We start from the raw sequence: 13,221 nt of genomic DNA, 5'->3' as shown, positions 1-13,221 counted from the left end.
GCATGACGTTTTCTTGGATATTCTAAGCCCAGCAGAGCTCCTGGTTGAAAGGATCATAGGAATGAACCTGTAGCATATGATGTGGACCAGAAGAACTCCTCAGCTAAACCCTGCCCAAGCTCCTGACCCACAGAACTCTAAGCCATACATTTATAGTGCTCAAAGTCATTCCATTCTGAAGTGGTCTGTTATGCAGCAGTAGATAAGGGAGAGTAAGGATTTTTCAACTTTCTTTCTAGAAATAATTCCAAGGTACGTTCTTCACTGACACACACCTCTTCTATTTCTGTTGTCTATTTATTCACTATTGAGCCTGTATCTTTTTTTTTCTGACTCTACCTCTAACCAGTTGGACAGAAGGACTGAGATGGATAGTTGGTTTGTATAAAAAGTGTGATTGAGAATGGCTTTATTACACATTGACTTAACATGCCAAGTCCTTGCTGGATCTCAAAAGAACATCATTCTTGATGATGGTATATATCTTAAGTTAATGTCAGTCCACATGGAATCAAACTATAGGTGGGACAATCTGGTAGAAGAAACAAACAGATTCCCGGCACATACACCTTGTGTGGTCCATTCAAGCCATTTCTTCTCTCTGCTCCTTTCTATGGAATTATATCAAGACACCAAATGTTAGGCACTACAATGTAGAAAACTCTTTGGAGGGATTTGTTTTCTTAAGGATTTATTATGTGAAATATGAGGCTTACCAGAGTGAGCAAGCCATTGAGTGTGTTTGCATCCTTCTTCCTCCGGAACTATTAGTTAAAGAATGCTTTCGACGTAGAAGTAGTAGCAGAAGTGTAAGTAGAGAATGTACAAGTCTACTTCTGGGGGACAGCGATGCTATTTCCTTCAATGGTATGTATGGTTAGAACTACAGCAACTAACTAGTTCTAAAACATAGTGGATACCCGGAGGAAAAGATGTAGCCTCATTAAGTAGAGCTGATGTTAGCATACTCGCTGTTACTTCCATTGTTTAAAGGATGCTCTCCATGTGCTTATTTAAGGCTTTATCTACCAGATGGTTGTGAGCAGAGGTTTACTTACAAAATGCCAACGAAAGAGAGTCTAGATCAGATGATACAAATATGTTACTTACCGAGAGGAGTATCTGGACAGCACTGTGGATGACCTCTAGGTACTGGAAATCAACAATGCAGCCTGTGACGGAGACGTACGTGTAGTCGTCCATCATGCCGTGGGCCGATGGAGGCAGCACTCTTCGGACACAGCCGGGCCCATGTTCCCGCCACCATGACCGGTGTACAGAAATGTTGAATGTCATCAGATCTGTATCCTGGGTGGGCAAAAGACAGAAGAGCAAAAGGAGACAATGCCATTATATCACATCTTTGATTTTCAACCTTAGGAAGAAATCAGGGATAACTGGGTGACGGGCATGAAGGAGGGCACATGAGCACTGGGTGTTGTATGCAACTGATGAATTATTGAACGTGACATCTGAAACTAATGATGTTCTGTATGCCAGCTAATTGAATTTAAATTAAAAAAAAGTTAAAAAAAAAAGTTAAAAAAAAAAAGAAGAGGAAGAATTCCAGATGAACAAAATTGTTTAAATTTCAAGTGAAAAATAACAAAAGACAGAAAAAAGACCACAAATGACTGTGTATGCCATATGCCCAAACTATTGGATTACAATTGTTTAATATAGAGATACAGTCCTTTGAAAAGTAACATTTTAAGGTTAGCCCACACAAAAATCCAGAGACAAGACCCATACATTCATTCATTTTAAAAATTATTTTGTTCATAGAGCGTATCATGCTTAGCGAAATAAGTCAAGCAGAGAAAGACAACTATCATATGATCTCCCTGATATGAGGAAGTGGTGATGCAACATGGAGGCTTAAGTGGGTAGAAGAAGAATAAATAAAACAAGATGGGATTGGGAGGGAGACAAACCATAAGTGACTCTTAATCTCACAAAACAAACTGAGGGTTGCCGGGGGGAGGGGGTTTGGGAGAAGGGGGTGGGATTATGGACATTGGGGAGGGTATGTGATTTGGTGAGTGCTGTGAAGTGTGTAAACCTGGTGATTCACAGACCTGTACCCCTGGGGATAAAAATATATGTTTATAAAAAATAAAAAATTAAAAAAAAAATAAATAAAATAAAAAAAAAAAGAATTTAGGTAAATCTAAAAAAAAAAAAAAAAAATTATTTTGTTCAGTTTGAAACCTTTCTGCATTTTCTTGTTCTTCATCATCAGTATCACCATCGTGGGCTAACATTTAATGAGTGCTTTTTTGCATGCTAGACATTGTTCTAAGCATTTTTCATACTTGTATCTCCTTTAATATTCGTGCAGGTACTATTACCAACCCAGTTTATAATAAGCTGAATAACAGTCCTCCCAAAAGACATTCATATCCTACTCCCTGGAACCTGTGAATTTTCCCTTCTTTTGGATGATCTGAGTGGGCCCTAAATGTAATCACTTGTATCCTTGTAAGAGGGAGTCCGAGGGAGATCAGACACAAGGAAGAACAGGAGAAGGCAGTGTGCGCATGCAGGCAGAAGGAGGAGTAACACGGGCACAAGCCCAGGAAAGGTGGAAGAGATAAGGAAGGATTCTCTCCTAGAGCTCCAGAAGGAACACGGCCCTGTCAGCACCTTGAATTCAGACCCGCGAAACTGATTTCAGAATTCTGGCCTCCAGAACCGTGCGAGTAAGTTTCTGTTTGTAGTATCTTGTTATAGACCAGCCATGAGAAACTAAGACAGATTGGGCAATAGATTGCCCAATCTAATGAATAAATTAAATAAATTGCTTCTTTAATGAGAGACCCCCAGACCTGATCCTATGCAGTCTGTACTTCCAGCTATGAAGTCTGTGCTATCCCTTTACCTACTCTGTTCTCCCTCAAATCCCTATAATTCCTCAAACCCTAAAAAGAGAGCTGGGTGCTTCATCTTCCATTTTTTCCAGAAAATACCTCTGACAGCCAGAGTGAAAGAACAAAGAAGGCAATCTTTGACATTTACATATCAAAATAAGCTGTCTAAGCTTTTAGCAGAGACAACAGCCCAGGTGTTTAATCCTCAAAGGAGGCTTTTTAGTATTTTGGGGGAATGTCAGCCTTGAACAACTAAGAGCATACAGTTTTTGCCATAACAATAGATTAGAAAAAATACAGGAGGAGCCAGGATCAAATAACCTAAAAGTTACAGCTGGATGGTGGAGCCAGAAGGAGCAAGCATGAGGATGGGGAGCAACCCGCCTCCCCCAACACCCAGGACCAGGACACCGCACCTGCAGGGAAGCCCCAGGAGTGGGAGGGTGACCGCTTTTGTTGATCTCCCAGCCACCACCACGAGGAAGCTCTGGAACTCACTAGTGCCGCGGGGACATGATGGTCTTTGCTCAGAAGCCCAGGGGCTGCCCCATGACTGCACAATACAAACGATGCTCATCCCCACCTCAGTGGGATAAGGACAGTCCCGACCTCAATGGCATAGGACAATTCTAAGGGCCAGAAATTGATTTTGGAACTAGTGTGAAATGGAAAGCTCTTAAACTTATATGTGGTGGGGGCTGGAAGCAAACAGTGTGAGACTTCCCGGAGCAAGGACTCCCTGTTATTCCCCGCTGTCTGTGAACGTGAATCATGAGGTAAGAAATATGTTCCGTTCATGCGAGTAGGAAAAGTTACTCTGCAGTTTTAGATTTCCCTCAATTTAAATGGAAACAAGGCAGGGGACCCAACACAGGTCCCCTGAACGCTGACCACAAAACCCAACATTCCTTGGTAGCGGAAACTCTATACCTCTTCTTTTTTTTCTTTAATTTATTTATTAGACGGAGGGACAGACAAGCAAGGGGAGTGAGAGAGGGAGAAGCAGGCTTCCCGCTGAGCAGGGAGCCCAGTGTGGGGCTGAATCCCAGGACGCTGGGATCATGACCTGAGCCGAAAGCAGATCCTTAAGGACTGAGCCACCAGGGCCCTTCAATCCCTCCTGAGTAGCATATCTTGCAGGAATGAGGAAGCAGGGTGCTCACCGGAAGAGGGACTCCACTGTGAAGACCAAACCAACCAGTCTGTGCCAAGGCAGACCCCAGAGCTGACCTTTCACCTACTTTCCCCTCCTTCCCCCTTTATAATGTTATAAACATGCTAATTAGACACATGATACATGAAGAAGCATGACATGCAGGGGCGCAGGTGCCAAGAAATTCCCATCTCTCCACACGTGAACATCAGTCCTTTCCTGCCTCAGCTCCTTTACAACGTTTGCGGGCCTTTGTTCTGAAATCCAGTCTGAAAGACCCTTTCCTTTCTGCTACCTCCCTTGTGCTGGGGCATAAGGCCCAATAAAAAGCCTTTTCTGGAACTTCTGCATGGCTTCAGTCAATCTCTATTGCTTGGAGAGCCCTAGGATCCTGGTGGGTTAAAAAAAAAAAAACTACTATTGTAAGTATGCCTCCGATTAGATCGCTATTAAAACATTTTACATCTTTTTTTTTTTTTCTTTTTTGGGTTGTTGGTTTGTTACACCTATCATTCAGTTACCTTCACAGTTACAGCACTTTATTGATAATAAAACATTTTACATCTTTTTTTTCCCCCCTTGGTTCTCGGTTTGCTACATGTATCATTTGCAGTGCCCTCTGAAGGGAAAATATTATAGAAAAATAATTGCTTTAGCTAGTGAATTCGGTTTAATACAAGGCAATTTACCTGCAGCAAAACTGCACACTGACTGCTCCCTTTCCTGACCATCAGATTTAATCTCTTACAGTTAGTCCTGATCACAACCGAAAAACTATTATTTCCGTTTTAATAGAATTCATTAGGTTCAGGATGAACTGGCGTGATCTCAAAAGTCATAGCAATTTCTACTCTTTAAGTATTCTTAACCAGTGGCCTTTTCTATTGCTGGACTCTAAATTCCTTTCAATATGACTTGGACTAAAATTTATATTACACAAATAAAACAAAAGTGAATTTATGAACTCATGATACATATTTGTTACACTCATAAAATCTCTCTGTGTAGTTCTCACTTAATTTGTTGGCACTATAAATATTTATAAACTGTACTGTTTTTTTGCAATGGCTGTATTAAAATTAGAATGAGAACATCAGTAGTATCAAAGTATACTGAAAGTTCAAACTTCTAACTTCGTTTGGTATAAAATTGTATTGCAAGTTTGTGTCTGATTTCAAGCCCCTTCAGTGGCTAGATTTCAAACATTTGAAAAAAACCCTTAACACAAGATTAGTCAATTTCCTATATGAGGCACATCAGAGGAAATGCAGCACAGAAAACTATAATAGTGTTCTTTATAAAGAAAAATAAATAAATACAGAAGATCACTTGGTTTGTGGAAGCTTTTTGTTACCACACCAAAACCTGTAGTTTTGAAATACATGGGTTAATGCTAAATGGCTGATCAACAAAGGAACCTTTAAAATAATTTTAAGTAGCTCAAATATCATTTCTCTTTCAGTTCTTGGAGTTAGAATATTATGTGATGATATAAACCCATTGTGGTTAAGAAAATTGGCCACTGGTACTCTGTCATTTTCTTTATAATTTAAAAGAGATAAACAATGATATCTGTTTTTATGCAAGTGTAAGTGATTACCAAAGGACTGTTTTGGGGAACAAAGAAGAAAGAAGAAAGCAAGGAGGGGGAAGAAAAACATGAAATCAAAGCAGAAGGGCTTGCAAGGCATGAGGACAGCCTGGAGAGAGACAGCGTGTCAAGCCAAGCAGAAGGCAGAATCAGGGAAGGAGGTAAGGCCAGAAACTCAAAGCCTGGTAAAAAAGGACTAATGAATTTGATGACTGGTTGGGCGGGGGTGGGAGGGTAGTTTTCCATAAAGTGCAATACCGCAAGAGTATTAGGAGTGAAAAACTGGATTACAAGGAATAGAGGGGACTGAGAAGAGAGAATCTGGTGTATTTTTTCCTGAAGTGTGCAGGTAAAGGTAGTGAGAACATAGGACGGTAGCTTCAAGGGGGAGCAAGGAGAACGGGAGTCAATGCACGGAGAACCACTGGTTAGCTCTATCTGCTCACACTCACAAAGCTGTGACTTAGAAGAAAATGATTCCAGAATAGCTGCTTTCCCCTAATATCTAGTTAAGCAAAATTAAATGTTTAAAAGTTCTTTCCTTTCTCTAGTGTGAATTCCGAACTTTCCATTTTCTTCTTGAATTAAACAAGAAGGAATTTCTAGAATTCTTTGAAATGTTGTTCATGAACTGTGTAGGTGGACATACTTGCTTGCATCCCATTCACAAGAAGTGTACCACACTCAGCTCAATAGTCACTTCTTTTATAGTATACCGCTATATAATTTCTTACTAATCAAGGAGCTAGTCTTTGTCTTTTCTTCTATGTACTTTCAATCATCTGCTTTGCGGGGGGTATGTGTCTAATTCAACTTTAGCTAATCCTTTCTACTTCTAGAAATGGATTCTTGACTGCTAATATTCTTTTTTTTTCCCCCTGTTTCCTTAGTTGTGGCTCAAAGAGTCATCGAATCCACGTTTATGCAGTATTCTATTTTCTTTGTCTTTTTATTCTCTCTTATCCTGAGCCAGCCCCTCTGAAAGTGAGCACACATTTAATGAAATAGATCTTGCTCAATTTTAAAGAGTTAGCATGGGTTTATATTTATATAACAGAATTCATGTCAGTTGAAACTACTTTTGAAATACTTGTTCATCTTAGGATATGAATTAGACAAGTTAAAACAACTTTCTCACACTTTTAATTTTTTTTTCACTAAACACTAGACATTTCAGAGGGTACTGTACATCCACAGAATAAACACAGTGCTTGGTAGTGAGGTATAAGTGTTTAGAGCACATCATACAAAGATTTGGAACCAGTTCAAACATATCAACAATTATGTTATTTTCTTTAGAGAAAGGTTTAAAAGGTATTCAAGCTTCCATTGGGAAGCATTCATCATTTGCTGCTGCTTTCTTAGAGAATCCTTGTGCAATCCATGAACAAGTCATAATCACTTAGGCTTATGCCACTGGTTCTGGAGATAAAGAGCAGTCTGCACCTATAAATGCAGAGAACAAAGTGGTGGTTGTCAGAGGGTGGGGGTGGAGGGGTGGGAAAAATGGGTGAAGGGAGATGGGAGGTACAGGCTTCCAGTTATGAAATGAATTAAGCCACAGGATTAAAAGACATAATATAAGAAATACAGTCAGTGATACTGTAATAGTATTGTATGGTGACAACTAGTAGCTACACGTGCGGTGAGCACAGCATAATGTATAAATTTGTCTAATCACTCTGTTGTGCACCTGAAATAAGGTAACAATGTAGCAACTACACTCCAATTTTAAAAGCTAAAAGAAAAAAGCAGTCTTCCAAGTAAGTGGCCATTGATCACTTTGCCTTCCTGTTTCCCATCTCTATAAGAAGGTATTGCTAGGATTTTTCAATTCTGTATCTTTGGTCACAGGCCAAAAGCTGAACAAAAAGTAATTAAGCCTTTTGTACTCATTCTGGGGCTTAATTCTCTGGATTGAACCATTACAGGAAGCAATGACATCTCCTCGATCCAGCCAACAGGTATTTCCGGAGTAGCTACAATGAGTTACGCATTAGGATGTAAGACTGAAGAAAGGCGATCTTATCCTGCCCTCATGGAACATACATGCTAGTGGAGAAGCGAGATAATAAAGTAAACAAATCAGTAGGCAAAAATAAGTATACATTTTAAAAACTGGTATGAAGGAGATGATGTGCTGGAGAGTGACTGGGGTGTGGAATGGAGTTACTTACTACCAGATGGCCAGAGACAGAAGGCATGAACAGACACTTTTCCAGTGAAGACATACAAATGGCTAACAGACTCATGGAAAAATGTTCATCATCGTTAGCCATCAGGGAAATTCAAATCAAAACCACACTGAGATACCACCTTACACCAGTTAGAATGGCCAAAATTAACAGCACAGGAAACAACAAATGTTGGAGAGGATGTGGAGAAAAGGGAACCCTTTTGCACTCTTGGTAGGAATGCAAGCTGGTGCAGCCACTTTGGAAAACAGTGTGGAGATGCCTCAAAAAATTAAAAATAGAGCTACCCTCTGACCCTGCAATTGCACTATTGGGTATTTACCCCAAAGATACAGATGCAGCAAAAAGAAGGGCCATCTGTACCCCAATGTTCATAACAGCAATGGCCACAGTTGCCAAACTGTGGAAAGAACCAAGATGCCCTTCAACAGACGAATGGATAAGGAGGATGTGGTCCATATACACTATGGAGTATTATACCTCCATCAGAAAGGATGAATATTCAACTTTTGTGTCAACATGGACAGGACTGGAGGAGATTATGCTGAGCGAAATAGGTCAAGCAGAGAAAGTCAATTATCATATGGTTTCACTTACTTATGAAGCATAAGGAATAACATGGAGGACATTAGGAGAAGGAAAAGAAAAGTGAAGGGGGGAAATTGGAGGGGGAGATGAATTATGAGAGACGATGGACTCTGAGAAACAGGGTTTTGGAGGGGATGGAAGTAGGGGGATGGGTGAGCCTGGTGGTGGCTATTAAGGAGGGCACATACTGCATGGAGCACTCGATATTATACATAAACAATGAATCCTGGAACACTATCAAAAACTAATGATGTATGGTGACTGACATAACACAATAAAAACAAAAACAAGACGGTCAGAGAAAGCTTCTTTGATAGTGGATATTTGGGCTCAGACATATTAGATGAGTCTTGCAAAGATCACGTGATGGCAAAATAGTTTCAGAACTCCAGGTGCTGACTGAAGGATCCTACAGCTAGAGGGAAGCTGAGCTGAGGATAAAAGTGGTATTGTAGTGTGTGTGTGTGTGTGTGTGTGTGTGTGTGTGTGTGACAGAGAGAGAAAGAGAGAGAGTGATCTCTGTCCACGGAAATGGCCTAGACACAGTGTCACTCCAGTAGCAACAAACACCTCTGGTTCACACTCCCCTGTAATAAGAACTAAGCTTGTCCTCTGGAGAAATGCTAAATCCAGTGTTGGTACACGGAAGGAACAAGGAGAGTGTGAAATGTATTTTGCGCTAAGAAACAAGACAGTTTTCCAAAAATTGATAAATCATGTTAAAAGGATGTAGGAACCAATATAATGAGTCTGTCTGGCTGAAGTAATGATTTGAGCACTAGAAAGAACCCAGACGGAGGCCCACCAAACACAACAAATCAATGAAAATCTATGACTCCATAATGATCAAAAAGGAAAGGCAGAAAAACTCATTGTTAATATTTAAAGTGGCTACTTAAACAAGACCTCTTGTGCTTTCTGCTCACTTTTGCTGTTAACTGCTGTGAAAAAATGTTTTGTTAATTATAAAAAAAATCGTACTTGAGAAATGAGTAATTACAGAGAAAGAATTAAGCATTTATTTTGCCTTTTTCCAGTAGGAATTCTATATCAAGTTAGTCAAGTTGATGAGATAAAGCTTTACATTACTGATGTCTGTGAGGCAATAAATATAGGAGAAATAAAGTAATTTAAAGACTTTTTGCCAATTTTAATGAAAGTGATTCTTATAAGGATTAGCAAAGGGTTATTTTAAAAATTAAGTACATAGTTAATCCATGTAGTGCCTAAGAAGATAATACAGGTTTCTTTTTAGTGTCAAGCAACACTTAGAGAACAATAATAACAATAAATACATCACATTTCAGAACTTATGAAATGTACATAAAGTGATATTTAGGGAAAAATTTATAGCATTAAATGTTTATGATAGAAGAGAAGAGAGGTTGAAAATACATAAGCTAAGCATTCAGATTAATAGTTTTAAAAGAATAGCAAGTTAAAATGTTAGAAGAAAAGATGAACAAATATAGATTTAATTAACAAACATTTGTTATGTGCCTATGCTATTCTGGGATCTGGATTAATCCATGAATAAAATAGACAAAAATTCCTGCTCCATTGGAGCTAACTAACATTCATGTATGGGAAGACAGACCATAAATGTAACAAAAAATAAAGTACATTTCATGTTTGAAGATGACCGATATTTAAAAAGAGTAGAATAAGCACACAGAACTATCTAATAGTAGAAGGTAATTAAAAAGAAGTCAAAGATCCAATAGAAAGGAGCAACAAAGCACAAATTAGATTCTTTAAAAATCTGTAGTAAAATTAACAGCATCCTGGGAAGAGTGATCAGGCTTGGTATGACTCCCCCTTGTCCAGACGTGGCTTGGTGGCCACACACGAGCAGGATAACCACCAGTCTTTAACGGAATTATGTGGCAACACTGAGAAGGTTAACAAGGTAATGCCTCTCAATTCTGCAATTTACCTTCTTCCTTTAACGTAGCTCACGTATCTACCTCTCTATATGGGTGTTCTTAGCAGTGTTGTTTGCAACAGCTAAAAGTTGAGAACCACCTAGTCTGTCAGAAATTAATAAATTGGTATTCATGCAATCACAGGCTATGTGAAGTGGAAATAAATTAAGTAAGCTTATGTATATTAAAAATGATGGATCTCTTGAACATAATGTTGACAAAAAGAATCAAGTTGTGAACAGAATATTGTATGACCTGAGTAATATAAAGTTTAAAAAGTTGTACTAATACTAAATTTTTAGGAATGCACATATATATAGTAACACTTGAAATAAATATGCAAATATAACAAATAAATGCAGAATATAGAGTGAAAAAGGGGATCAGGAAGCAGTAAATAAGAAGGGTTTAGCTGTGTTGGGAAAGATGTGTCTTTATTTCATTGGTGATAACATGAGTATTTGTTGACTATTTCATTACTCTTTATTAAGTATTACATACTGCTTGCAGATAAAAATTTTAAAAATGTCCTTCCATTCCAAAATGCCACTATCCTAGACTGGTCAGCCACTGTTTCTCCAGGACAACTGCAATGACTTTTTTTTTTAGATTTTATTTATTTGACGGAGAGAGATCACAAGTAGGCAGAGAGGCAGGCAGAGAGAGGGAGGAGGAAGCAGGCTCCCTGCTGAGAAGACAGCCTGATGCTGGGCTCAATCCCAGGACTCTGAGCTGAAGGCAGAGGCTTAACCCCCTAGGCACCTAGGCACCCCTGCAATGACTTTTAAATACAACTCCTGGCATCTCTTGTTTTCCTCAGATATGTTTTCTTTATTACAGCCAGAATGATATTTTTTTGAACCCAAACACATAGACGTCACTAATTGCTTTAAAACACCTCAAGGCTTTCCCACTGCCCAAAGATAAAAGATTAACTCCGTGGGACAGCTTGAGAGGTCCTACCTCCCCCGCCTCTTGTCACTTCTGCAGACTCTTGTCCTTCCCTTCACCATTGTGCTCCAGCCACGTTGACCTCCTTCCCATTCCCCAGCTGAACCGTTCTGTCTAAAATGTTGGTCTTCACACACCCTGTTCCTTTTTCATAGAATATCCTTTTTCACTATCAACTTCCATCTGCTTTCTTGTCCTTATAATCAGCCATTCCCCAACGTGGGTACCTGACCAACTCCCATTTATTTTTATGTTTTAGCGGCAACCTCACATCCTCTGGAAAGTCATCCCTGAGCCCTGAAAAGTCTGGGCGATAGAACTCTTCTTCTCTGTGCTCCCAAGTGCCCAGTTCTGCCACCTACTTTTATATCTTTGGGTAGCGAAGACTCATTCCTTTTTTTATAATCAGTTTTCTGACTCACCTACAAGATTATAAACCATCTATAATCAGCACTGTTTTCCCATGCCAAGCTTCCAATAATGGCTATACACACACACACACACACACACACACACACACACACACACACATACACACATGCATATATATCAAAAGAATGAACAAATTTAGTTACTAGGTTTTTGAGTCACAATTTCAGTTGAGAATAAAAACAAAACAAAACAAAACAAAACAAAAAACACCCAGAAAGCAACTACCCATCCATCGAAGTTCCTCTTATGTTGCTTGTGGGAGTGTGAATTTGTGCAGCCACTGTGGATAGTTTCGTATTCCCACTGAAACCATTGAGTGTTCCCCCTCCCTAGTATGTAGCCAGGAGAGATGAATGGATATACCCACCAGAGACCTGTAACAGTCTTTCTCATGTGTAATTAAAATAATTGAGACACTCTACAAAAGTAGGAGGAAAAGAACCATGGCCCAGGGCTCCTAGGTGGCTCTGTCAGTTAAGCATCTGTCTTCCGCTCAGGTCATGATCTCGGGGTCCTTGGATCGAGACTGGCATTGGGCTCCCTGCTAAGAAACTTAGCATCTTTTCATAGCCAAAGTCTGAAAGTGCCCCAAATGTCCATCAACAGAAGAACCGATAAATAAATGTGGTATGGTCATATGCTGGAAGCTACACAAGAAAAAAGAAGGAACATGGTTAAATCCCATGGACATGACGTTGACTGAAGGCTCGATAGGGTATATACCACACGATTCCATTTCTATGAGATCCTAAGAAAGGTGGGAAGAAACTGTAGTGATGGAGGTTGGAATAGTGAGCATGGGTACGTTGACAGGAAGGAGGGCTGTCTCTAAAGCTGGCGATTACGTGGTGTTCGAAAACCCTACAATTTCTTCAAAAGCGTCACCACCTTTTGTTTCCTATATAAGAACATTGAAGTTGCAGGGGTTTTCAAATTGATAGTTCCCTGTTTCATTCATTTTGGAGTTGACATCTTAGCAAATGCATTTCTTTCTTTTTTAAAGACGTATTTACTTGAAAGAGAGAGAGAGAAAGAGCGAGATTGTGCCCACAAAGTGGAGGGAGAGGCAGAGGGAAAGAATGTCAAGCAGACTCCCTGCTGAGCACAGAGCACAGTGTGGGGTTTGATCGCAAGACCCTGTGATCATGTCGTGAGCCAAAATCAAGAGGCGAACATCCAGGCACCCCCCAGATGCATTTCTGAAGAAAGGTAAGTGTGCAAAGGAATAGCAGTCTTTCTCATGTGTAATTAAAATAATTGAGACACTCTGCAAAAGTAGGAGGAAAAGAACCATGGCCCAGGGCTCCTGGGTGGCTCTGTCAGTTAAGCATCTGTCTTCCGCTTAGGTCATGATCTCGGGGTCCTTGGATCGAGACTGGCATTGGGCTCCCTGCTCAGAGGGGAATCTGCTTCTTTCTCTCCTTCTGCCCCTCCTCCCCCCTCCTCAGTTGTGCTCTCTGCTCTCTCTCGCTCTCTCTCTCTGGCTCTCTCCCTAAAATAAATAAAAATCTTAAAA

At 39.9% G+C, this 13,221-nt stretch overlaps 1 protein-coding gene across 1 annotated transcript in view; it reads right to left on the bottom strand.

The window, feature by feature from the left end:
* NKAIN3 (sodium/potassium transporting ATPase interacting 3) overlaps nt 1-13,221 on the bottom strand; it is a 638,062-nt gene that overhangs the window by 135,309 nt on the left and 489,532 nt on the right. The window contains exon 5 of the mRNA XM_059395511.1: nt 1,111-1,308. Within this exon, the coding sequence (XP_059251494.1) occupies nt 1,111-1,308 (198 nt within the window). The remainder of the gene's footprint in view (nt 1-1,110; nt 1,309-13,221) is intronic.

Source organism: Mustela nigripes, chromosome 3 (assembly GCF_022355385.1).
Source record: "Mustela nigripes isolate SB6536 chromosome 3, MUSNIG.SB6536, whole genome shotgun sequence".
Taxonomy (NCBI): domain Eukaryota; kingdom Metazoa; phylum Chordata; class Mammalia; order Carnivora; family Mustelidae; genus Mustela; species Mustela nigripes.
Note: the sequence above shows the minus strand (reverse complement) of the source record. Positions and strands in the feature narration are given on the sequence as shown.